This window comes from Mus musculus, chromosome 11 (assembly GCF_000001635.26).
Source record: "Mus musculus strain C57BL/6J chromosome 11, GRCm38.p6 C57BL/6J".
Lineage (NCBI taxonomy): Eukaryota > Metazoa > Chordata > Mammalia > Rodentia > Muridae > Mus > Mus musculus.
The window spans coordinates 80,570,356-80,596,620 of record NC_000077.6 but is presented as its reverse complement, the minus strand read 5'-3'; the positions used below and the strand labels follow the sequence as shown (position 1 = coordinate 80,596,620).

At 43.1% G+C, this 26,265-nt stretch overlaps 1 protein-coding gene across 3 annotated transcripts in view; it reads left to right on the top strand.

Moving 5' to 3' along the window:
* Window positions 1-26,265, top strand: part of Myo1d (myosin ID) — a 297,930-nt gene that overhangs the window by 183,435 nt on the left and 88,230 nt on the right. For 2 of the 3 annotated variants that reach the window (XM_011249085.2, NM_177390.3), the window contains 3 exons: window positions 2,738-2,882; window positions 3,730-3,834; window positions 9,661-9,774. In XM_011249085.2, the coding sequence (XP_011247387.1) occupies window positions 2,738-2,882; window positions 3,730-3,834; window positions 9,661-9,774 (364 nt within the window). Of the gene's footprint in view, window positions 1-2,737; window positions 2,883-3,729; window positions 3,835-9,660; window positions 9,775-12,630; window positions 12,790-26,265 lie in introns of those variants that run through there. The other variant, XM_006533585.1, reaches the window with a different exon arrangement.

Sequence of the window (26,265 nt, the reverse complement as noted above, 5' to 3'; positions counted from 1 at the left end):
CAATGGCCTGGATCATCTGATCCTCTGCCTCTGCCTCCCAGGCGCTGGGCTGTGGCCATGGGTTATCATGCCTGGCTCTTCCGGCTTTGTTTTTGTTTTTGTCTTTTAATATTTATTTATTTATATTTATTTAATGTATGTAAGTACACTGTAGCTATCTTCAGACACTCCAGAAGAGGGCATCAGATATCATTAGGGATGGTTGTGAGCCACCACGTGGTTGCTGGGATTTGAACTCAGGACCTTCAGAAGAGCAGTCAGTGCTCTTAACCACTGAGCCATCTCTCCTGCCCCCTGGCTCTTCCTAATTGTATTAAGATGATTCCTTTTCCTCACAGTAACTTTTTGTGGCTAAGATTTTTTTTTTTTTTTTTTTTTGGTCCTTTTCCTGTCATTGAGGTAGCTGGTCTTTATGAGTGCAGCTGTTGTTGCCTAGCCAAACTTATGTATTGTAGCTTATATGACCAGAATAAGAAGTCATGTGGCTCTCACCATGGCTGAACAGGCCAGATGAACAGGCCCAAGTGTGCTTCTGTGCTGAAAGCCTGCATAGTCAGGTATGAACCTTGTCTTGGGCCACTGTGGGAAATAAAACAGAGACAGGGCGGCCAGGCGAGTGGGCAGGAAAGAGCACAGTCAAGAAAATCTCTCCTACCAGCAGTATAATCTGAAGCCCCAGGGCCCACTGGGGCAGTTGTTGGGGAAGTCACTTAGTGCTGAGGGGCTTGCTTGTCACCACTGTCCTTAACTTTGACCACTGTAGCTCTTCTATTCTCTTTAACAAAGGCCTCAGAGCAGTCTGAGTCATATGGGCACTGGTAAGCCATCGAATTCAGAGTGGGGCTCACACTGTAGTGCTGAGCCTTTGTGATTTCTTTAGTGTGTTGTGATCTACCATGCTGACCCTACCAACCATGACTCATTACAGCTGTCACCTCCTGCCCTTGCTCCCAGCCCCTCCCACTCAGGTCTCAAGATCTTCTGGGTCTTGCCATAAAACCTATTCCTGGGAGTTCATCTCCTTGCATGAGCACACTGTGAGCTGCTTCTCATTAGCACCTGCTCATGTTTGCCAAAAAGTCCTCACAGGCAGTAAGTATATTGACATCCATCCCCTGTCCCTGTAGTGTCTAGGTTTTCTCTTATCCTTTAATTACTTGGCGATTTCATTGGAAAGAATTTATTTTCGGTGAAACTTATTCTAGTGTTCCGTAGGGACATAGTTTGGGAATCACTGGCCTTGACGATCCATTCAATTAAAGACAGTCCACTGACTTAGCCTCCTGGATTGGCACTACCGACCATAGCACAGCAAGAGAACAGATGTGTCATGCGATACAGAGTTGTTGCTGGGAGCATAAAATTCTCCTGCTGTTCTTCTCAGCCAAGAATACTCTTGCTTTATGTTTGCAGATGCTGATGCCAAAAACAAATAAAACCCTTGGAGTCATCCTTACACTTCCTCTTCCCCAGCAAGCTAATCCATCTGTAAATACCACTGGCCCTTCCACCAGAATGCATCTAGACTCACACTTACCTCTGCTTCCATCACTGCCTCCCTGGCCTGATGCACATTTCTCTGGTGTGTGTTTTAAAGAAATAGCCTCCCAGCAGGTTTTCCTGACCCTAGCCCACAGCAATGACAGTGGTCCTAGGTCATCTAGTCTCTGTGCAGAACCCTCCAGAGCTGTCTCACCTCATGCAGAGTAGAAACCGGAGTCCCAATAATGCCCTCATGACTGTGGATTCATTTAGTCCTAGCTCTCCCTCTGACCTCTTCTCTTCCTTTCCCTATCCCATACTACTTCAGCTTCTCAGGATCCCAGGTTTCCCTAGTAACTCACTGAACAGTTCCTGTCTCAGAACCCTTGCCTTACTGTGGTCCCTCCATATGTCTGGCTTCCTCCTTAGGGCCCTATCATCTATCCTTACCAGAGGACCCTCCCTAACCACCCATGTAAGCACCATCACACCCGCTTCTTCCTTCCAAGGCTCTCTGCCCTCCTTCCTTGTTTCCCTACACAGCAGCTATTCATCCCCATCACACACCCACATAGTGACCCACAAAAGTCTTAAAAGCACCCAGAAGAAGGCTCCTTGGGCTGTTTTGCTTGTAGCACTGCTTCCCCTATGCAGAAAAGGACCTGCTTGGATGAATGATGAATCTGTGTTTATGCGATGTAATAATAAACACAGGTTGAGTGTCCCATATCGAAGATACTTGGGATCAGAAGTGTGACTTCGAACTGTTCAGACCTTAGAATATGTACACCGATCATGCTGGTTGTGCTGAACTCAGGAAGGTTTGGACTTCAGAGCTCTTAGGATGTCAGGTTGTTTTGTGCCCAACTGGTATTGTAAAAGCCAGAAGCCACGGAGTTCTAGTCACTTCAGAGCACACAAACAAAGAAGTCGTTACAAAATTTTTGGCTTCAGGAAACAATATTTTAGCAACTTCTGTATAGGTTTGATAATCATTCCCCTCCCTTTTTATTTTTTGGTTTATTGAGACAGGGTTTCTCTGTGTAGCCCTGGCTGTCCTGGAACTCACTCTGTAGACCAGGCTGGCCTCGAACTCAGAAATCTACCTGCCTCTGCCTCCCAAGTGCTGGGATCATTTTCCCTTTTTTTTTTAAGCACAATATACAGTTACTTCATGCTATTTAATGACACCTTGAAACCCTTTGGGGAGTGGATGAATGTCTAAAGCCTATACATCTTGTTTATTTGCTTGTAGATGGAGAGCATCCCAACTCATCAAGACCATACCTGCATCAGACCTTCCCCAGGTCAGGGCAAAGGTTGCAGCCATGGAGATGCTGAAAGGTCAAAGGGCAGACCTTGGACTCCAGAGAGCCTGGGAAGGCAACTATCTTGCTTCGGTAAGTCCAGAAGAATAGTCTGAATTCCTGCAGCTCTGCAAAGAAAGAATGTTTCCTAAGACTTTTCAGAATGGGAGTGGGGGGGATGTTTAAGGGATGTATAGGTTCTAGCCTCAGCACTGTGAAGCACATTAATAGCTCATAGAGAAACTAGGTAACTTCTCTGCGGTACTGAGCTAAAAGATCCATCGCTTGATGCATCATCTACTTTGAAAAGGGTTATAGTACATACATATATTAGCATACTCTAGAGCTTGGCCTTTGACCACTTCAACCTCTATTCAGAAGCCTCTCTACATAGCTCCTGCTGTCCTGGAACTCACTGTGCAAACCAGACTACAAGACATCCACCTGCCTCTGCCTCCTGAGTGCTAGAATCAAAGGTGTGCACCACCACACCCAACTTCAGCAGCCATTTTTATTTATTTATTTTTAAGATTTAAATATTTATTTTATACATATGAGTATACCACCATTGCTATCTTCAGTCACACCAGAAGAGGGCACCAGACCCCATTACAGATGGTTGTGAGCCACCATGTGGATGCTGGGAATTGAACTCAGGATCTCAGGAAGAACAGTCGGCGCTCTTAATCACTGAGCCATCTCTCCGCCCCCATTTTTAATTATAAACTTTATATTATTCTCAAGGCTGTAACTCCTCTTCCCTCTTACTGCCCAATTTAACGTTTTGATAGGACCTTTGATATGGTACTACCCCTTGCTAGTCTAACATCTTGGCGGGAAGATGAAAGGATGCATGTGAAGCTGTGTAGGTATAGTTGTCACGCAGTAGACGGAGCACCTACCGTCTAAGAATTCTCTTGCTGTTCCCTTGTTCCTTCAGAAGCCAGACACACCTCAGACCTCAGGCACTTTCGTCCCAGTTGCTAATGAGCTGAAACGCAAGGACAAGTATATGAACGTTCTCTTTTCCTGTCACGTCCGGAAGGTACGTAGCTCTTGAACCAGACTATCCTGGAGAGAGAGGACTGAGAGGAAACTCAGGTGTGGGCCTCAGTGAAAACCAGCAGTGCCGTGCAGCTGGGAGCAGCCCAGGGAGCCCCCCCCCCCCCATCTGTGCTTGGAGCCTGACTGGACAATTTAGAGTTGTGTTAATAAAGCCTCCCTGAGGGAGGAGGATAGTCTTGGATAACTTTTTTTTTTCATTTATGTTTCTGAGACAGGGTCTTATAAAGTCAAGGCTGGCCTCAGAATCACTGTAGCCAAGGGTAGGCTGGAGCGCCTTCCTGTCTCCCTGCCTCTGCCTCTCCAGCGCTGTATTCAGATGTGTGCCACTTTGCCCAGCTCGATCGGCCTTCCTTTTGTAAACAGCTTTGGTGTGCCCTTCAGGCCATGGGTCTGTGTTTTACTACATGCATGTCCTTCACAGCAACTACAGGTCGGCTCTTTATTGAGTGGTTATTATACACAAGTATCATTGCTGCTTTTAAAACTAGATTTGCAGACTGGAGAGATGACTCAGCGGGTAAGAGCACTGACTGCCCTTCCAAAGGTCCTGAGTTCAAATCCCAGCAACCACATGGTAGCTCACAACCACCTGTAATGAGATCTGATGCCTTCTTCTGGTACGTCTGAAGATAGCTTCAGTGTATCACATGATGGCTCATAACTATCTGTACAGCTACAGTGTACTCATATACATAAAAATAAATAAATAAATCTTTAAAAAAAAAGAACAAAAAAAATAGATTTGCAGGAGCTGGAGAGATGGCTCAGCAGTTCAAGAACCTTCTGCTCTTCCAGAGAATCGGAGTTTGGTTCTTAGCACCTGTGTCAGGCAGTTCGCCACCTGTTACTCCAGCTCCAGGGGCATTTGATGCCTCTGGCCTCCAATAGGACATACATATGCATAATTTAAAAATAAATATTTAAAAACTACAACCAGAAGAAATAAGAATTTTTATTTAAAAAGAAGCTTATTAAATAATCTCAACATAATTCCATATATGAATGAAATCATGCATTGCCTTAACAAAAGGTACTGTTGTCAATATAGCACCATAAAAAGAAAAATTCAAAAAGCTAGCAAAAACCTCAGAAAAAGCACTTTGTCTCAGATCTTAAGAAAAATATTGGCTAGAAAGATGGCTCAGTGGTTAAGAGCACTGACTGCTTTTCTAGAGGTCCTGAGTTCAATTCCCAGCAACCACATGGTGGCTCACAGCCATCTGTAATGGGATCTGATGCCCCCTTCTGGTGTGTCTGAGGACAGCTACAGTGTACTCATATACATAAAATAAATAAATCTTTAAAAAAAGAAAAATATTTAGTTCCAGTGTATGATTCAGATCAGAGTGATAAAATGTGAGAGACGTTGAATTCATAAAGAAATCAAAACTCAGTTGTCCAAGAAGACACAGACAAGATTATTGAGGCAATTATTAGCATTCTATTTTATATATTCAAAAAGCTTGAGGAAAGATTGGGCACGTTTAATAATTACATAGAAGACTCTTAAATGGTTACAGTTACATTTATAAACGTGAGAGAATATGTGGTCAGTAAGATTAACAGTAGGTTAGACTTTGCAGAAGAAAGATTAGTGGCTTTGGACTGGAATGGCTCAGATGGCAAAGGTATTTGTGGCCCAGGCCTGGTGTCTTGTGAGGTCAATCCCTCAGACCCAAGGAAAGGTGAAAGAAGATAAAGGAGGCCACAATGGTGTCCTCCAGCCTCCACACATGCACCTCAGCACAAGTGCAGGATAAATATAAACTGACATAAAATAAACCTCATTTATAAGATTTATTAAAATCTTAACTGCATAAAATAGATCTTAAAACCAAAAGAAAGGGAGAAGAGGCTAAGAGTGTGGGGCTCCATGGAGGAGCGCTTGCCTAACATGTTAAGGGCCTGAATTTCATTCCCCAGAATTTGTCAAAATAAAAAAAAAATTACTAACAAAAATCCCAATGAATACAAATTTGAAAATGTGCGACAGGGAACAAAGAATAAATGGGACAAATAAATAAGTTGACAGATGACAAATTTAAGCCTAACCTTATTGACCATCATAATAAATGTCAGTGGTCTGACCACCCCCAATTAAAGGGAAACCTTGTGCCCTCCTGGCCCCGAGGAAGCTTTGACCATCCGGGAAGCTCTCCAAACTCCAGAGTTCCTGGAGGTTTCATCCTGTAGGCAGGCTTGTTTAAGCCACTGCTGGCTGGTAATTAGCTTAGCCCCGAGCCTTCGCCTTTCCCCCTCCCCCTGAAGGTGGTTGCTGGGAAGAGCTCCTGAGTGAGAGAGGGTTCAGCCTTCTACTCAGGCCTTGATCTTAGCAGCCAGCCTCCATGACTCCCATTCCGAGGGGTTTGCAGACTTTGTATTGGGAGCCAGGGGCAGTAGGACAGTTGGACATTCAGAATATGAAACGTTGTGAATCCCGACCGTCTTGAGTGCTGGCATGACATTCAGAATGCTTCAGATTTCACACATGCAGCCTGAACATTCTGAGGAAGAATTCAAGTCCAAGTGATAGGACCAGGACAACAAATAGACTGAAACAAATATCATTGAGGAAAGTTCGTAGTATCATCAGCTGGTCGCCACATTCCAGACGTGAGTTCTGAGCTCTGAAACCCAGGAACTCCATTTTATTGACTATACCTAAGGCTAATCACACAATCCAAAGGAGGCTTTTGTTATCCAGATGTACACAACCACACAAAAAGTTTCCATCATACTTCCTATTTGTGACTACAACACAGGAATATACTTGTACCCACCACCTAGGGAGGGAGGTTGTGCCCACCCTTGTTTCTGGTATCTTGCTATCTGGCAATCAGAACAAAGAGTCAGGTGGTTCTGAGAATGCGGCCATCTGTAGAAAAGCCTGCTGCAGTGCTTCTCATTCCGAGGAGGACAGTTTCACTCTGGATTCTGGTGAGTAAACGCTGAAGAATTCCTGCTGATGGCTTGCTGATGGCCCTGTATTTCTAAGTTTAGTACAAACACCCTTCTTCATGCTTGCTTAGATTATGTCCTCTTAGACTCTTTTAATCCCAAAGGGACACCAAGGCAAATTTGATATGCTTCCGAAGAGCCTTCCTCCTGGTGCGTTGAGTATATTGAAGCAGCTGCTTTCCATTAACAGCAGTTATTATAAAGTGTTCGTTAAGGTGAGAGTACTGCAAATAGCTCCTCTCACCACTATGCTGTTCTGTTCTGACTCTGCAGCAGCTTTATCTTTGACCCCCTGTGGAAATGACCGAAACTCTAAACAGCTGCCTTGAAGTCGCTAGAGAAAGCAGGAAACTAGGATTTTTTCTCCTGGGGTAGGGATTTTAACTTTGAGTACAAGAAACAAGGTGAAGTCTTATCTAGTTCTGAGTCTTCGGTCCAGCTTTGCTATCATTTTGCAAAAATAAATATGAAATAAAAGTAGTGTTCCCATACCATAACAGTGTGAAGCGGGATTCACCTGTATGTGTTGAATTTTTCATTTCTGTGTCGATAGAGCTAAGTTAAGCCATCTACAGATCTTATGCTGTTAGACTTGATGACTTTCACACCTACCTGATTCTTGTTTTAAGATCTGAGTTGCTGAAATAGAAGGTAAATATTTGTTCATATGAAGAATATTTCTGAACAGCTTCTGTCTGCTTTGAGGTTCTTTGTTTTTCCCCCTTGTTTTTAGATTAACTCATTATATATCCTAAAAAGGACCTGTGGCTTTTTTTTTCTCAACTCAAATGATTTTGTGAGATTGTATAACAGGGTTTTTAAAGTATATTCTGTTCCACCTCATGTGGGTTTTTTTTTTTCTCCAAATGATTCCATAAAAGATGAAGGAAATTATTTCCACTTATTTTTTAGTTTCTGTGCGAGGCGTCCTGTGTTCTACACAGTGTAAGGTAGATGAAAATGATAATGAATGGTCTCCAGAATGGCTTCCACAGAACCACATTTTGTTAAATAGGTGTTTGTTCAAAAAGGATTATGTAGATTAAATGTGCTGTGGAAAAGCTGGGTTAAACATACTACTTTAATGAGAATTCTCAGAACCTTTGGTAACCTTCTGGGCTATAGATATCATAGTGAGAGCTGTGGTTTGCAATGTTATCCATCCATCCATCCAGACTATGGGACCCTTTCTTACAAAGCTCTGCATAAAACCAGCACTGGGCAGAGCGGCTAAGAGGATCTTCACACTCAGTGCTTCAGATCTTCTGGGAAGTACCAGTTGTCTGTTCCAACAAAAAACAGAGGCTATGCAAAGTTATCCCCAAGCACCCACACTGCTGTGTACACTCTTTTCATCAGAGGCACACTTGCTGTCATGTTGAAGACTGAAAAATGTGCTCTTCTTAGACAATAACTGTTAAGAGAATTGACTGATGGCTAAAACCACAGCAAAGAGAAAAGATAAATTTCCATGTTAAGTTTGAATTTTAGTTTACTGCCTTGTCTGTAGCCCTGCCTGTCTGAATGCAGCTATCTGAATAGCCTACCAAAGCACAGTGTTTTCAGACTAGCCTCTAACTTCTTGGGTGGTGTAGAGAGAACATATATGACATGTAGCTTAGCTCGGGCACCTCCTGTTGGGGGAGGCGCGTCTTGTGCTTCTCTCGTCTGCTCGCCTTTAGGTGCGTGAGAACCTTGGCAATGTGGACGCTCAGAAAACCACTGGGGCTGGAGAGGTAGCTCGGAGGTTAAGAGCACATGCTGATCTTCAGAGGATCCAGGCTCAGTTCCTAATACCCACGTCAGTCAGCTCACACCTGCCTGTAACTCCAGTTCCAGAGGAGCCACACCCCCTGGCCTGCAAGGGCACCCGCACACACAGTACACATAAATAAACTCACACGGCACACACATACACATTAAAGAAATAACTTTTTTTAAAATGTGTTTTTAAATATTAATCCAGGTACATTGATTAAAAATTAACTGGAATATCCTAACAAATAAGTAGCCATAGTTTATACAATGTACCAAGGTTAATTTTACCTCTTACTTGGAAAAAAAACTATCTGTAAAGTCAGGCATTCTGTCCCAGTATCTAAGACATTCTGCATAAATGTGTATATTTTTTCATGTCATTTTCATTTTTTCCGTATTTTCTGTGGTATTATTTCAGCCCTTACTTATCGCTCTCATCTCCACATGCTATTCTCAGCTTCCTAAGACAGCCCAGAACTTCTGGCATAAGTGTTTTCAGTTGAATTACCTGTTCATTGCTGAGTTAAATTAATTCTTTTTTTTTTTTTAAGATTTCTTTCTCTCTTTTTTTAAGGGTTTATTTATGAGTTCACTGTCGCTGTCTTCAGACACACCAGAAGAGGGCATCGGATTCCATTATAGATGGTTGTGAGCCACCATGTGGTTGCTGGGAATTGAACTCAGAACCTCTGGAAAAACAACCAGTGCTCTTAACCGCTGAGCCAACTCTCCAGCCCTTAAATTATTCTTGATCTATTCTAGATAAAACATATCAGACACGTGATTCACAGAACCTTTTCTCCCTATCATTGGGTGTTCTATTCACTTCCTAGATGGGGTCTAGATTTTATATTCCTAGTTGCCAAGTTGTACATTTGCCCTGTTTTCCCTGACAAGCTAAAAAATTTTAGTGCCAAACTCTACTATCTGGAAACCGCCATTCCTTTGACATCATAACGTGCCACCCGTGGTAACCATCTACTAAGACTTCACCTCCGAAGTCAGCGCCTCTGAACCTAGGTATTTCCAAACACAACTTGGTTCCCTCCCTCATGAGATACTATGGCTTATCGGTTTGGTTTTGTTACAGGTGAATCGGTTTAGTAAGGTAGAAGACCGAGCAATTTTTGTCACTGACCGTCACCTGTATAAAATGGACCCCACTAAGCAGTACAAGGTGATGAAGACTATCCCACTGTACAACGTAAGTATGCATCAAATAAAGACTCCTATTTCCTGACAGAGGCTGATGGGAGAAACATGCAGCCTCTGGCTTGGGATATCCCATGTCTTCCTGGCACTTTACACCAATTTTGTGTTGTACCAAAGCAGTTTTCTATAAGAGGATTCAAAGTTTCTGATAGAATAACTAAAACAGTTTTTAAGGATATGAACATTGGTTGTATGTGATATATATTACATACTGTCTACACATAGTATAAACTGCTTGCACATAGTGTGTTTTCTTATCTTCTTTTATAAATGTGTGAGCATGTGGGCACACATGTCTGCACGGGTGCACGTGGAGGTCAGAGGACAGCCCCAGGTGCCATTCCACAGGAGCCATCCTTGGTTTTGGAGAGAGGCTCTCACTGACCTAGACTTAACAAGTAGGCTAGGCTAGGTGACCAATGAGCCCCAGGGACCCTCCTGTTTTCACTTCCTCAGTGCTGGAGCTAGTGGCACACATGGGATTAGTGCCCAGCATCTGTGGGCTTTGGAGCCTGAGCTCGTGTCTCTATGCTTGTGTGGCAAGCTCTGTGCTGACTGAGCTGTCTCCCAGCTCGACTTTCATAAATTGTCTATGAAAATGGAAGCAAGTAGAAAATGACTTTGTAGAAACATTACCTCTTTCATTTGTTTTTTTCTGTGTGTGTGTATGTATGTATGTATGTATGTATGTGTATATGTGTATGCATGTATGTGTGTGTGTGTGTGTTATGCACATGTAAAAGCCTAAGGTTGATGTTAGGATTTATCCTCAGTCACCTTTTCTACCTTATTCTTTGAAGTAGGGTCTCTCCATCAAACCCAGAGCTCACTGATATGGCTAATCTTGCTCTGAGGATTCCCTGACTCTGCCTTCAAAGGCTCAGATTCCTGGAGGGCTGCCATGCCTGCTGGGCATTTACATGGGTTTCTGAGGAGTCAGATTTCAGGATTCACACTTGCACTGTAAGCACTGTAACCACTAAGCCAGCCCCCCAGCTCTCCAGCCCCCCAGCTCCCCAGCTCCCCAGCCCCCCAGCTCCCCAGCTCTCTAGCCCCCCAGCTCTCCAGCCCCCAGCTCCCCAGCCCCCCAGCCCCCCAGCTCTCCAGCCCCCCAGCTCCCCAGCTCCCCCTACTACTATTTTAAATGTGAGTTTTGTGTAGCTCCCAGAAGTTAGTCTTTACCAATATATTTTACAACATTAATTTGCTAGTGGAATGACTTCTGATCTACGGCCACTCTATAATTCACTATTATACTTAGGCTTTCGAATTCTACAATCACTTCTGAAACATGAAATTTGTTGAAATTTCATGAAATGTATTTTCCTGAATCTCAGTGTGCAACATCACTTTTATTGTGTTTGAGCCTGGGCCTTGCTGGTCTCAGACTCATGAGCTGATGTGATCCTCTAGAGCAGCCAGGACTGCGAGCGTGCTCGACCACAGCTGGCTCACGTTTTCCCCGTGTAACGGTGTTAGTTTTACACGGTGACTGTTCTGATTCAGAAGCAGCGACTGGACTGCTGGTCTCTTAATCTGTGGGGCAATTTTCTGCCTGCTCGTTCTTAAATAGGGAAGTCTGTGTTTTCCCAGTGCTGGGGTCTGTGAAAAGTATTACTGAAAGATTATTTTAAATCCCTTTGGTCTCTGCAAAAAGAAATAGGAAGCCTATTGTTTTGTGGCTTTCTTTGGTTTCTTCTGAGGTCCTTTGGTAGTAAGGAACAGTGACAACCAAAGCATTCCTGGCTTTGCTGAGTGACCTGTGCATTTGTGGTTAGCCAGCGCCATTAGGGCTGAGATTGGTCTCACGGTGGTGCCCCTCCATCTCCCCCGACCCTACCACACACACACCTCATTGCAACAGAAAGGCCAATGAATTGCAGCTGAGAAGAGACTTTGGATGGTGTATAACCTTCTTAGCCAAGACCTGAAATCTTTCAGCCACAATTTAAGCCTAACAGCCTGCAGACTCAGAGCAGGAGAGAAAGGAGAGTAGACGAGGGAGAAAATTATATTTTGTCAAAGTCTAAGGAGGTATGAACGCAAGCAAAAAGAATCGAATGTGATTTGTTTATTTGCCTTTATTTTTATTAAGGGGAACCCATCAAGTTCATGATATAAATTCAACAAATAGCTAAACAACTCTTGAAACTGGTGTCTTCCTTTTTAATTTTTTTTGGTTTTTGTTTGATTATGTGTATATGTGTGTATCTTGGTGTAAATATGTGCGTATACATGCCTGGTGTCCACAGAGTCCAGAGAGGCAGTTGGATCCCTGGAGCTAGAGTTAGAGTGGTTGTGTGCCACCCAGTGTGGGTGCTGAGAACTGAACTCAGATCTTCAAGAGTAGAACGTGCTCTTAATGACTGAGCCACGTCTCTCACCACATCTTCCCTTTCTGCATTGACTACAAATAAAATTTTTAAAACCTGTTTACATTTATACTCATTTTCCCATAATCATTGCTAGTGGCACTGACAGTTACAATATCATAAAGAAGGACGATATCTAACTGCTCTAGGAAAGTAGACGTCTGAGGGATGGATCCCCACTGTTGGAGATGTTCTCGGTATTCTACCTATGTCACTTTGTATCCCATGACATTTTTGTGCACACATCCTAATTTTCAGCAGCCATCATCTTTGTCAAGAAGCTGCCCTCAGCCAGAGCTCCTGCCCTCTCAGATAGATTGGAAACACAGTGAGCAGTGGGCATGGAGTATCATACCCCAGGTCTGTCCTGTGTCACCAAGATCTTTTCCAGAGCTTCCCCGCAGAACAACCTTCAGGTGCCCACAGGAGTGACTGCCTTCTTCTCCTGACCCAGCTCTTCTCCCTTGTCCTCCCAGATCAGCCATGCACACTCGTCAGCCCTCACCTTGCATCTACTTCTGGGAAGAACTAACTTCAGAACAATGGAATGGCTGCCTCCTCTAGTGAGGCAAACTGGGTACAAAGGGGGCCTCCAAATGTAGCCTGAAGGGGTTTTTAATCTTGAAGTAAATATGGCAATATTAAGCCTAAATATTTTATTATTAAAACATTGAAAGTAAAACCAAAGATAAAGACAGTGAAACATATGACGATGCCTGACACTGGGCGGGGCTAAAGGAAAACACTTCCCACCTCAGTCATGGCTGGGCATATGCCTGAGTCCCCAACTACCTCAAGAGGCCGAAGCAGGAGAATCAGATGCTGAAAACCATTCTGGACTATGTAGTGAACTGAGGCCAGCCAACCTGAACACTGTAGTGAAAGTTTGCCTTCAAAATTAATATTTAAAGTGTGTGTGGGGGGGGGTGTGGGTGTGTGTGTCCACTTTAACCACATTGTCTTTCAGGTATTAGTACAGGTCCAGTGTCAGTGCATAGGGAATGAGGAGTCTAACATTGGGGGTGAACATTTAGGAGTGGGTCTATGTCGGATTGGAGAAGGAAATTATGACTGTGGAGAGAAAGGGGGTGGATTACTCACACACGTCCACAGTTAAATGATGGGGGAATTCACCAAGGAAGGGGAGTAGAAGCCAAGCTCTGGGTTCCTTGTGTGGACTCTCATCTCCCCATGTGCTCCTTGGCTCTGATTGCCCATTAGAGCCCCAGGTTACCATGTATCATTCTAAGGAAGGAAAAAACAATGACAGTACCATGTTTAAAATCAATTTGAAAAGTTCTCAAAACTAGAAGTGATAAGTTGTTTGTTTGTTTGTGTTTGTTTTTGAGATAATCAGTACAAAATACAGCTCTTCTGTCTCTGAGAAGAGATTGTAACCACACATTGTTGTAAGCATGGTTTATTCTTCATGAGGATATTCATGGTGATGAGGGGAAGTCCTGAAATCATGGCCACACTTCCATTCCAAGGCATCGCTGCAGGACTGCATTATCCTTGCAGCCCCATCAGCAGCATGGGCACTGGACAGGCCTTTCCATCTCTGCTCTTTATGTGCTTTCTTGCTCAGCACAAGTTAGAGTGGTCCACCCCATCAGCCACTCAGTTCTGTCCTGCAGTAAGGAGTCCTACATTGTGTCTCAGAAGAGGGCTCTCATAGCAATTGATGGCCTCATGATCCAAATCCTACTTTTGTGTCTTGTCAAACACTTGCAAATCTATGCATATGGATAATTCCTACAAATTATTTGGGGTATCATTGTGTCTTCCCACTACTATCATGATTATTGTATCAAAGCCCAAGCCATACTTGAACTTTGGTCATAAATTGTGCTGAATATTGGAATAGGTCACTAAGTTTTCCTAATGGCAAAGAGGGCTAGGCAAGAAGAGGTTTGAGTACAGCAGGTTCATGGGGCATTTTTCTTAAAGATTTATTTATTTTATTTATATGAGTACTCTGTAGCTGTCTTCAGACACACCAGAGGAGGACATTGGATCCCATTACAGATGGTCATGAGCCACCATATGGTTGCTGGAAATTGAACTTAGGACCTCTGGAAGAGCAGTCAGTGCTCTTAACTGCTGAGCCATCTCTTCAGCCCTCATGGGGCATTTTTAAGCCACTAAGCTAATGGTTCTCAACTTTCCTAATGCTGTGACCCTTTAAAACATTTTCTCATATTGCAGTAACCCCAACCGTAAAATTACTTTTCTTGCTACTTCATAACTGTAATTTTGCTACTGTTATGAATCATAATGTAAATATCTGATATGCAGAATATCTTGGTATGTGGCCCGAAGGGGGTCGAGACCCATAGGTTGAGAACCACTGCACTGGTCTCTTCCTAGCTGCCCCATTTCAGTTGCCAAGATCCCAGTCTCTTTCAAGCAGGGCCTAAAACTGTGTTCATGAACACCCAGGTTGGTTTCTTGAACTGCCTCCATCCAGGCAATAGAGGTTCAATATTAGTTTCTTTCCTAAAGCACCACAAAACTACCCAACCCGTTCCATCATTCTCTGCACCTCCCAGCTCATTGAACTTGTGTAGTCTAGCAGTAGCCACGTGTCCTAGCTGTACCGTTAGTGAACATGTCAGCCATCCTCTGGGATCACCAAAGGGAAGCTAAGAAACTGCTCCATTCCTGCAGCCTGGGGCCACTGACCTTCTGCTGCAGTCCTCCCTGAGATGCTGCAGCCGCCAGCCCCCTGCAGTGCTCTTGCAGAGCCCCACTGTGCTCCTTGCTTTTGCTGTATCTCGGATTGCAATGAGCAGGTTCACAGGACCTCAAGTAAAATGAGGGAACAGGCTTGAAGACACAGCTACAGGAGAATTTGTCGGGATTTTAGCAGCTGTATACCATTGTCAGTTTAGACCCTCAATAACAAGCCATTCAATTCACATTATTAAGTGTTTATTATGTAGATGCCACATAGGTGTTGGGGGTCATAGAAATGCTCAAACAGTCACAGACTCTGCTTTTATTCCTCCCCACTGGAAGAAAACGTGTGTGTGTGTGTGTGTGTGTGTGTGTGTGTGTGTGTGTGTGTGTGTGTGTGTAGGAGGGAGAATCAGTCACTGGAGTATGATAAGGAGAAAATAAGTTAGAGACGAAGACAAACAGGAGTATACCGTCATTTGGAATAAGGTCTGCAGACCTCCTTGACTGGCTGACATTTAAGCAAAGACTTACAGGAGTTACAGAATCCACCTATCTTCACTCACAGGAAAGTATTGTAGGCAGGAGGACAGCAAAAGGCAGACACAGCAGACTAGGGAGTCCTCTGTAGGAAATGTGTTCAGGATCTTGATCTGGTGGTGGCTGCCCAGGATGTGTGTGGACATCCATCAAGGCACTTATCTGAGATATATAAACCCTCCTGCATGCTTGTCACGCACAGAAGTGAAAAGGGAGCGAGAGAAAGGATGCTGCTGATAAAGAGGTCGGAGAGATGTCATCAAAGATGGGGGCAGGGGAGCAAAGAAGAAAATGATCTCTAACCTGGGGGGATAGCAGCATCCACAGACAGTGGTGTGTGAAGCCACGCCCTTCACAGTGGAAAATGCTACAGTAATATTCCACAGCCTGACTGTTCCTCAGGAGAAAGGCAGCCATTGACTCCATCAGGGTAGGCTCTTGCTGAGGAAAAGCTAAGGGTCTGCACAAGTAACTGACAATATCTAGAGTTGGATCCTGCTCTGTGTTCCTGACCTTGATGGTAGCTGCTTTACCCATTTCATTCAATAGCACATATGCTTTCTCTTCCGTTTTTTTTTTCACTTTCGTTTTTTTTTTTTAGTTGTTAAGAGAAGGTCTTCCCGTGTAACCCAGAGTGGCCTCCAGCTCCAGGTCATCCTGCCTCAGCCTCCCCAATGCTGGGTGACAGGAGAATGTTACAGTGCCTGGCTTTTTCTGTTCTTTGGGTTAATCATGTTCTAGCTCTCATAGATGGGTGCTTTTAACTGCTTCAGTTTTTAAATATTTTTAAATAAATTTGAAACTACGTATGTTTGTATTTAAGAATGGTTTGAGTTGAATTTTACTTTTGATGCAATATTGGATTTGTTTTCATTTTTGTTGTGAGGTCTTCTTAAAGCCATGAATAGTTTAGTAATATTATTTCATAAATGGTAATTTATGGTCCTTGAGTGTGTATGTCCCATGGAAAGAGACTTCATTTCCCCATTGCTCATTTCTGCCACACTTACCATAAACTAAGAACTCACATGTCCTTTTCTGCTTTCTGTGCCTTAGTCTATCAGTCTACTGATTATCCTTGAACCAATTACAATTTTTACTACAGTTGGACACAGTTTTATGAATTCTAGGATAACAGTAACTTCCCAGGCCCCTTCCTTCCAATTCATTCCATCTAGCTGGGTCTGAGACTCAATAGTAGAGTCTTTGACTTACATGTGAGAAGCCTAGATTAATCCCAACACAGCCGAGCAAAACAAATAGGATTTACCCCATTCCAGCCTAACACTCACTCACCACACCACAAGAAGAGAAAGGGTGTGGCAGATGGTAACAAAAGTACGCCAGTCAGGACAGACATAGACAGCTACACACACACTATTCATTCTCCCCTAGGAAATGGCCCCCTGGGAACCTCTGGCCATTTTCCTGTCTCTCTGGCTGTACCTTCTCTAGAATGTCATGTGTCAGCACCATATATTATGTAGACTTTTCAGATTGGCCTCTTTCACCCAGCAACAAGCATTTAAGGCTACCTGTGTCTTTCTATGGCTGGGTGGCTCTTAATTTTTTTCAATCAATGAATAATATTCTGTTATTTGGAGGTATCACAATGTGTTTATCCATTCACTATTGAAGGACAATTTGCTTCTGGTTTGGAGCAGTCATGAATAAAGCTACTATAAATATTTGCATGCAGGTTTCTTGTGTGGACATGGACACTTTGAACAGTTGAATATATACACCTAGAAGTGCACTTACTCAGTCACAGATAAGACTCAGTCTAGCTCTGTAAGAACTGCCAGTTTTCTTCCAATGTAGCTGTACCATTTTGTATTCTAAGCGGAATTAGGGTGCCTAGTTCTTCACATTCTCACTTTGATATTGTCCATTTGTTTGTATTTCACCCATTCTAAAATGTGTATAGCTATATATACATGTATATATTTTTATTACCCTAAAATATATAACCCAATATTTACTAAGTCTCCATGTTTAACCATAAGAACCATCTCCCTACGTTCTCTTGGTTTATATTAAGATGATAAAACTGATTTTTTTAAATAAACCTAAGCTATTTTGTTTAAAGATACATTTGGCACCTTTCTCCCCTCTGACTAGCGAACACTGTACAACACTTTGTCTTTTAAAGGTGTTCTGGTCAATCCTCTCAGGAAAGATAAAAAAAATGGGACATCATAGCATAGCCTTGAGACTATTTTCAACAAGCACTGTCCTCACAAATGACTTAGTCACATAATAGTAAAAACTATCTGAGAGAGAAACATTCAAGTTACAGGTGACCCCTTTAGCAGCTAAGTGACTGTCTATGTACAAACACTGCTGGGTTGGGTTAAGCTTTCAGCCAGCTGCAATCTGTGTTGCTATCAAATCAGTGTCTTCCCTCACAGTCACTTTCTGTACTAGATTTTTATATTATGCTTTTAAATTAAAGCATTAGTTCCAATACATTTGTCAAGAAAGGTTTGAAATTTTGCAAGGGGCAGTATGGTCAGGATTTGAGTATTTTATGAATCTGAGAGATCCGTGCTTGCTGCAACTTAATAGGAGAACAAAGGAAAGATAGTACGTTACCTGCATGATTAGCAGCACTGGGTCCGATGCTTTGATCACCAGGTCTTTGACTCAGAATTATCCTGGGAAAGCACAGTTAAGTTGATAGAAAAGATGGCTCCCTGCGGTTGGGGCTGCTGCTTAAATAAATGTACCTCTGCATTCAGGTTCATGTAGACGTATGTGCACCCAGATCAGTGCTCAGGACGGAGGCAGCCTAGGTTAATTCCTAGGTGGAATTAAATCTGCTTGTTGCTTTCGAGGGAGACCATATAAGCTGAATCACTTAGCCTGAGTGCCACTGCAATTCTTCTGCCCTCCTTTTGTTGGAGAGTGTTAGTTTTGCTGATGAATTAGTCTGAAAAAATGGTTTAAATCTGCCCATTAATGTTGTTTTGATATAGACCCTTTTATCAGTATGGGCTTGAGGGCTAAGGACGTAGCCAATTAATTACTCTCATCCCTCCTTTAGTTCTGTGTGAAATACAAAACAAACAGCGAAAAGGAAAGAGACAATTATCTGAACTAATGTGCAGGTTCCGTGGAGCTCAATGGCCTGTAATTATGTCACGCTTCGTGCTTTATTACTCTGTTTGACGTGGCTTGCTAGAAAGATGTCATTCTGTTGGAAGATGGATTGTCCTTTTAATGTATACAGGGGGTGAGCCCTGTTGAAATCCGTCCGCCAGACTGCTCTGCTCCCAGCCACCATTTCTAAAGCACCCTCTCCTCCTGGCAGTGTCCCAAGGGAAGGCGTTTCCATAGTAACCTCAACAGAGGCAATCAGCTGTTGTCTGGCACTGCCTGAGCTGGTGTGTGCTAGCCTTCTCCCTTCTCTATCCTCCCTCAAGCCCTTAAAACACTATATTTATTAGTCTTCTTTAATGGAAGTTTATAATCCCTTAATGTCACACTCTGAGTAGCACTCTGGTTTATTTATTTATTTAGGTAATAAATCTACCTTCCTAATTAATTCTCAGCAGTCCTGGGAGCTCTATTATTTTGAACATCTTGTACAAATGTTTATAGTTCTGCCTGTTGTAACAAAGAAGCTGCTTAGGAAAATTAGATATTCAGAAACCTCTGTCTATACTGGAAATAAATTTGGAAAAATACAGATGCTAAGGTTTCAGATGAATTTTTAAGGTGTTTTTTTCCTTACTGTGACAATGGTAAGGAAGCAGTCTTTCCCCAATTGCATGTTTCAGCACTCCATGATTCTATTGATTCAGTGAACATAGATATTTAAAAATCTTTGAACTGTGGTATCTGAGACCACATTTCTCTCTTAACTTTTTTTAATGGGGGTGGGGTGGGGGGAGGGAGGATGACACATGAAGAGCTTCCCTACTGACTGTTTTCTTGGCACGTGTGCAGAAGTAAATGCCTTTTGTTACATGGCTTAGACACCATGACTTATGCAAAACAGTACTAAACAAAGCAAGCAGTAGTCTCTTCCAGATACCAGGAAGAGTCCATCTTCATCAATACTAGACATGGAAAGTCAGTCTCAAATTTCAAAGATATCTCAACACAGTATCTGAAAGGAGAATCCAGGCATCTTGCTAAAGAAGTGCAAAGCCTTTTAAGAGCTAAAGTAGCCCTGGGCACAGTGGCACATGCCTTTTGCCCCATTGCTTGGGAGGTGGAGGCAAATCTCTGAGGTAGAGGCCAGCCTGGTCTACAAAGTGAGTTCCAGGATAGCCAGGGCTACACAGAGAAATCCTGTCTAGATAGATAGATGGATGGATAGATAGATGGATGGATAGATAGATAGATAGATAGATAGATAGATAGATAGAGGGTATATAAAGAGCTGTTAAGTATAAGAAAGTAAGCATACTACCACTTATTTTCCAGATAAAATCACTAGAAGCCAGATCCTTTCAAAAACAAAACCTTAAATAGAGACGTATATACAAATAGATTTCTGCATTTGCAAAATAGCTATCACCATGCTGATGGAATTACAGGCTTCCTTTATACAACTGTCTTCACAGGCTCTGGGGATGTTGCTCAGTGGTAAAGCATTTGCCTGGCATATGCGAACTCTGGGTTCCATCTCCAGCACCATAGAACTAAGTAACTGTCCTGTCAGAGCTTTCTTCTATGCATTAAGCATTTTTGAGCAGCTTCTCTGCGGCATGCATAGACAACACGGACAGTGCAAGAGTGCTTCATACAGTTTGTCTATGACACCTCCTGCTCTGTGGGAGAAGCAGAGATACATTTAGCACAATGCCTGGGGTGTATGCCGAACAGCCCTTAGGTACAATCACTATAATGTCTTGTTCTCAAGAAAGTTGTATTCAGAAAAGTGAAGCAGCCCAACCAAGACCTCCAAGGTTCCAAACAAAGAAACTGGGTTTCATGCCCACATCTGCACAGCCTAGCACCCAACCTCTGCTACCCACTGCCTCCCACTTATGAAAGCACACAAAACTAAACTCTCTTTGGAAGGGTATTGGGAATCAGAGCCAGGGTCTCAGCCATAACTAAGCTATAGACATAGCCCTAATATTTTATTTTCAAAAGCAAATAATAATAATTAAACTAGATTCTGTCACATAGCTAATGTGTTTAGTGGCTTAACTCTGCTTTATCTCCGTCTTTAAGAGCCTGGGCAGGAAGCACCTTTCATAAGTGAAGAGACCAGTTCAAAACGAAAGTGGTCATTGGTGTGAGGTTTCAGTACAGCATTTCTGACCTCAAACCCCAAGTTAACTTCAAAGTTAGGTTTCTCGGCATGCCCTGTGCTGCCCTGTATCTCCTTGCATTGTCTTTGTTTACTTACATAAACCTTCCTTCCATTATTAGTGGTTTCTTTCTAAAACATTTCATTTTAGCCTATTGAGTACAAGTTACTGATAAGACCTCAGAAAACGGGAGAATCAAGACCTAGCTTGTACATCAGCCCTTCAGTGGGTGGAAGGAATGGTCCATTAGTATAAAAAGAGAATAATAAAACAATTGTTCCATTTCTAGTGAGGGAAAATAACAGCACCTTTGAAGAGACCTGCTGTGTCATTCTTGAGTTTACACAGCCCCACCTTTCCACAGGAAAACCCTGCGAGAAAGGCTGCTACATGAGAAGCCAGCCCTTTCAGTGTTAACCTATGCTTAGAGTTAATTTGGGTATTTCAGTTCTAACTCAGGGTTCTCATGACCTTTACTACACGCTAGAATAGTCTGTGGGGTTTGGAGGTTTTGTGTTGGGACTTCTATTTTTTTGTTGGAGATTGAATCCTGGGCCTCAGGCATGCTGAGATCTCTATCGTGGGCTACATGTCAAGCTTCTCGTGGGGGTTTTAAAAATCCTGATACTCAGGCCGTACTGGGTGCTGGTGAAATCAGATCTCTCGGTAGGCATAGGGGAAGAGATTCTCTGTAACTTCCTTAATTCATATGTGGGCTCTTTGAATGGATATAGGGACCCAAGTAATACAAATGCTGTTTAACAAGAGAAGCGCATATACATTTTACTATGTTTTCATGTACATGGTAATCTTCACAAGAATCAAGAGTGAAAAAAGTGGCTGGAGAGATGGCTCAATGGTTAAGAGAACTGACTGTTCTTCCAGAAGCCTTGAGTTCAATTCCCAGCAACCATGTGGTTTTCTTTTGGGTACCCACAGATACACAGAACCATAAAGCACTTCCATGGCCTGCTACAGCATGCATGTTCTCCCCACATTTCTGTACTTTCACTGCTATAGCTCTTGCCCATTTTTGAGACAGCATCTTACTATGTAGCCTGGCTGTTCTCAAGCTCTCAGAGATCCATCTGCCTTGGAATGCTAGGATTAAAGGCATGTGCTAACATATCTGGCCCTTTTTATTTTGGGGTTTTTTGTTTGTTTTTGGTGTGTGTGTGGGGGGGGGATGTTTGTTGTTATAGTTCTTGAGGAAACATTTGTTGAAAGTTTGCATTTGTCTCCAAATTAGTTTTAGTCAATTGAGTGTGTGTGTGTGTGTGTGTGTGTGTGTGTGTGTGTGTGTGTGTGTGTGTAAAAAGACAGAGAGGGGTAGGATGATCTAAATATGTTTCTCTGAACTTCCTGTGTTCACATCCCAAGTCCCAAGATGGTAGCATTAGGGGATGGGGCCTTGAGGGCTCTACCCTTGCAATATCAATGACCTTACAGCAGAGCTAGAATGACCCTCACATTTTCCCACCACCTTTGGACACCATGAAGTCAGCAGTCTCCTGCCCAAGCCTCAGTCTGGGCATCCACTGTCCTCTGATCTTAGACTCCTAACACCCCGAACTGTGAGAAGATACATTCCTCTTGTTTATAAAACACCCAATTTGGGTATTTTTTTTCATAGCAGCCCCCCCCCCAAAAAAAAGAAAGAAGAGGGTTAGCAATGGTTATGGTTGGAACAGAAGTTTGCTTTCTAGATTGGGCTGCCCCTGAAATCACTACGTGCCCTAAGCTGCCTTCAAATTTGGAATCCTCCCAACTCAGCTTCCCATATACTGGGGTTACTGGCATGCACCACCATACGATCTTCCTGAAGTTCAAGGTTAGTCTTGTGAAAAGATCTTCCTTAAACCAAAGTAATATAAGCCAGGCACTGTAGTCCACACCTGTAAGCCCAGCGCTCTGGAAGCTCCAGCAAGAACATCTATAGTTGGAAACCAGCCTGGTCCATGTAGAAACACCCTCTCAGTAAATAAATAAATAGCCCCATAGTTTATAATAACAGTGCATTCGTCATTGCACTTGGCTCCCACCGCACCCCACCCTAGTCTTGTGAAGTTACCTATGCTGGCCCTAGATAGGCATTTGGTAAATGAGCTTCTCTGTTATTGGTTGGATCTAGAACAAACTTTGTTTGCACAGAACTTTCACAATTAAGTTTAACTGCACTACAGAAAGAGCATCATCTTCTAAGTGACAGACTTTAAAGGGATTTTATTTTATTTTATTAGAACTGTAGCTACCCAGAGACATCTTTACTGTGTGCCATGAATGAGGGGATGCCCAGCAGAGTGGCAGCACAACTGACCAGTTCAGTTTAGTATCTTCCCTCCCTTTGCCAGCGTCCTCATTGGACTTTGGTTGAGAGAGCAGCCATTTTCCTGCTTCATAAGCTGCCTCCAGCATCTGCCTTTCTGCCTCTGCTCTCCAGCGTCCTTGACATTTCAGATCCTGGCTTTTCACAAAGTCAGAGCAGTTATGAAAAGGCCTTATTTGCATCTGAAGACCAGTTCAGTGCATGAGGTAAATGAAATCTTATCCAATGGGGTCTGAGGACACAGCTGTTAGGGTATGTGGGAGTTATATATAGGTCATGGTCAAATAACAACACACTTAGTAGGTCCATGTAAGCATATCTGAAATAGCATGTGTGAGGTCCATAGCATGGTTCCCATCCTGTGGCTAAAGTGCTTAGCAATCATAAACTGTCCCCAAGCCCCTTGTAAACTAACAACCCTAGAGAGTCAGAGGGATAGGAAGAAGCCAGCATTCTGGGCCTCACTGGCTGCTCTCTGCCCCACCTGTCTGTCCTCACCAAGTGTCCTCTCAGACAACCGTGTGGGCCCCTCACAGATTCCCTCAGTACCTACTCCAATACATTCCCTCACCAAGATGGAAAGTGTAGGGGGAAAGTAAAAGTACAAGAAAGAATATGTCTTAAATAGGCTTTGTTTGAGGTGTCGGGAGAACGCGATATAAGAAGCCCAATAGGCTGTCATCTGTCTGGAGAGCTGTCTAGGGTGGAGGCGGTCTCAAATGCTGAAACTGTGATGCTCAGGGAGGACTGACTGTCTGAGGACACAGGGAAGAGATAAAAATAGCTTTGGGGTGAGGAAGGGTTTCAGCGGTCCATAGGTATATGCCACCTCTTGTGTGTTTTCTATGATCGATTTAGGTATTTATTTCCTGTGTATGGATGTTTTGCCTGCATATGTCTCTGCAGCACATGCATGCTTGATGTATGAGGAGGCCAGAAGAGAACATTGGATCCCCTGGAACTGGAATTACAGAAGGTTGTGAGCCCTCATGTGTGTGCTGGGAATGGAGCCTGTATCCTCTGGATGGGCAGCCAGTGCTCTTAATCCCTGAGTCAGACCTGCAGCTCCATTTTCAAAATCTATTTTTTTTTTAAGATTTCTTTCACCTTTATTTTTATGGGTGTTTTTCCTGTGTGTGTCTCTGTACCATGTGTGTGCCTCATGCCTATGGAGGTCAGAAAACAGCACCAGATGCCCTGGAACTGGAGTTAGAGTTGCCAGCCACCGTGTGGATGCTGAGAATCAAACAAACCTGGGTCCCCTGGAAGAGCAACCAATACTCTGAACAGCCTGGCTGCCTCGCCAACATTCTTTTCCAAGTTTGTTTGTTTGTTTGTTTGTTTGTTTTTCTTGATACAGTTTTTCTCTGTAGTCCTGGCTATCTTGGAACTCACTCTGTAGACCTGGCTGGCCTGGAACTCAAGAGATCCGACTCCCTTTGCCTACAGAGCACTGGGATTAAAGGTGTGTACCACCACCACTAGGCCCTCTTCCAAGTTCTTAAACCAGGGCTTCTCAACCTTCCTAATGCTGTGACCCTTTAATACAGTTCTTCATGTTGTGATGACCCCAACCATAAAATTATTTTGTTGCTACTTCATAACTGTAATTTTACTTCTGATATGAGTTATAAATTTCTGATATGCAGAATCGCTGATATGTGACTCCCAAAGTGGTCACAACTCACAGGTTGAGAGCCACTCTCCTAAAGTGTTACATGAGCTACTGCTGTGGGTGAAGCAGAGTAGCAGATTTTACATGGCATGTTGTGGACTGAAATGGGAAGAGCTGGGAAGCCATTTCAGGGACTCTTGGAATTGTTTCCATGGATGCTGTAACACCAGAAGTAGAGAGAAGAAATAAGATACAAGAGATTCCTGAAACATTCTTCATTCAGATTATCGGTTTAAAAATCATTTTGTGGGTGTACTAGTTAATGTTCTCCATGTAGTCATTTAAATAATTTTGTTATCCTTCCTGTGAGGCAGTATTAAGCCCCCACTTTCAGGTGAAGAGACAGAGGGCATTGCTAGAGCTTCCTAGCACGTGAATGTGTGTGTGCATGTGCACATATGCATGCATATGTGTTCGTGTGTTATTTGTAGCCTCCTGTATGTCCTGATTAGATTCCCTTCCTCTCCTACTGGTTGTAAAGTACTTCTCAGAATCTCCACCAACGTGTGGCTGATGGATGCCAAGTACAATCCCATCGTATAGCACAGTGGCCAAAATGATCAGAATACAGTTGAAATCACTCATCATACCTGAAATAGAGGGCAGCTACTGTGCATAGATTCAACTTGTGGGCAACGGCAGGAGAACAACCGTGTACCCAAAATGACGAGTGCACAATCTTTTTGCCTCAGGAAGGTCATTAATTGGTAAGATAAAGAATTTCAATTCAAAGACCAATAAGGAAAGCAACTTAATTAAGTTGATATTTTAGGAGAGAGGAAAAATACATTTAAAATAATTTTTTAAAACTAGATTCAATTAGTAAAACAATTATCTTTGTAAAATAATAATTTGACTATCTAAGACCCAATTATTTAGTAGCTTCACCTAGATCAGTGGTTTTATACAATTGGAATCACTTGGGAGGCTTCCCAACTGAAGCCAATCAGAGCATGCCCAGTGCTCCTAATGGGAACCGCTGGCCCAAATGAGCCACAGTCAGAATATAAGTTTGAAGAGTCAAAATAGATGTGACAGGACTTAAGCACTTAGCTTTGCATGCTTATTCTAAAGAAGTGCCCACTTGGGCCATCCGTCTTGCTTCATGTACCCTTGTGGAGAGTTTGATTATATGATTCCCAAACCCACAACAATAAATCTGAGGCAGTAATTAAAGAGAGCCCATCTGCCATAGGCGTGCTGATGGCTGCAAGCTCTGAAAGCCGAGAGTAGAGACACTCCGGATACAGCTTGACTCCCACTAGATGGCTCGGCTTTAAAATCTCACTGAAGTGCTTTCTAGAGCTATTTCCCCAGAGCAGCCTTTTTGAAATTAAAATTCCAGTTTTCCGTGGAACTATTTTGCTAAATTCCAAGTTATAAGATAAGCTTCCATACTCAAAGTGCCAGGTGTTCTAGAGCAGTGTCCTGTGTGAGGATTTCATCAAGAAGAAGATAATCACCCAAGAGCCACTAGATTCTAACTGCCTTCTCGTAAGGAATTTGACATGGAAAGAGCTCAGTGCGGTCCTATAAATAAGGCCCTTCCCACACGAGGAAAGGGATCCGAGGTCTAACAGAGGGGCCACTGCACTGGCAGGCCAGTTCAGACTATGCCATT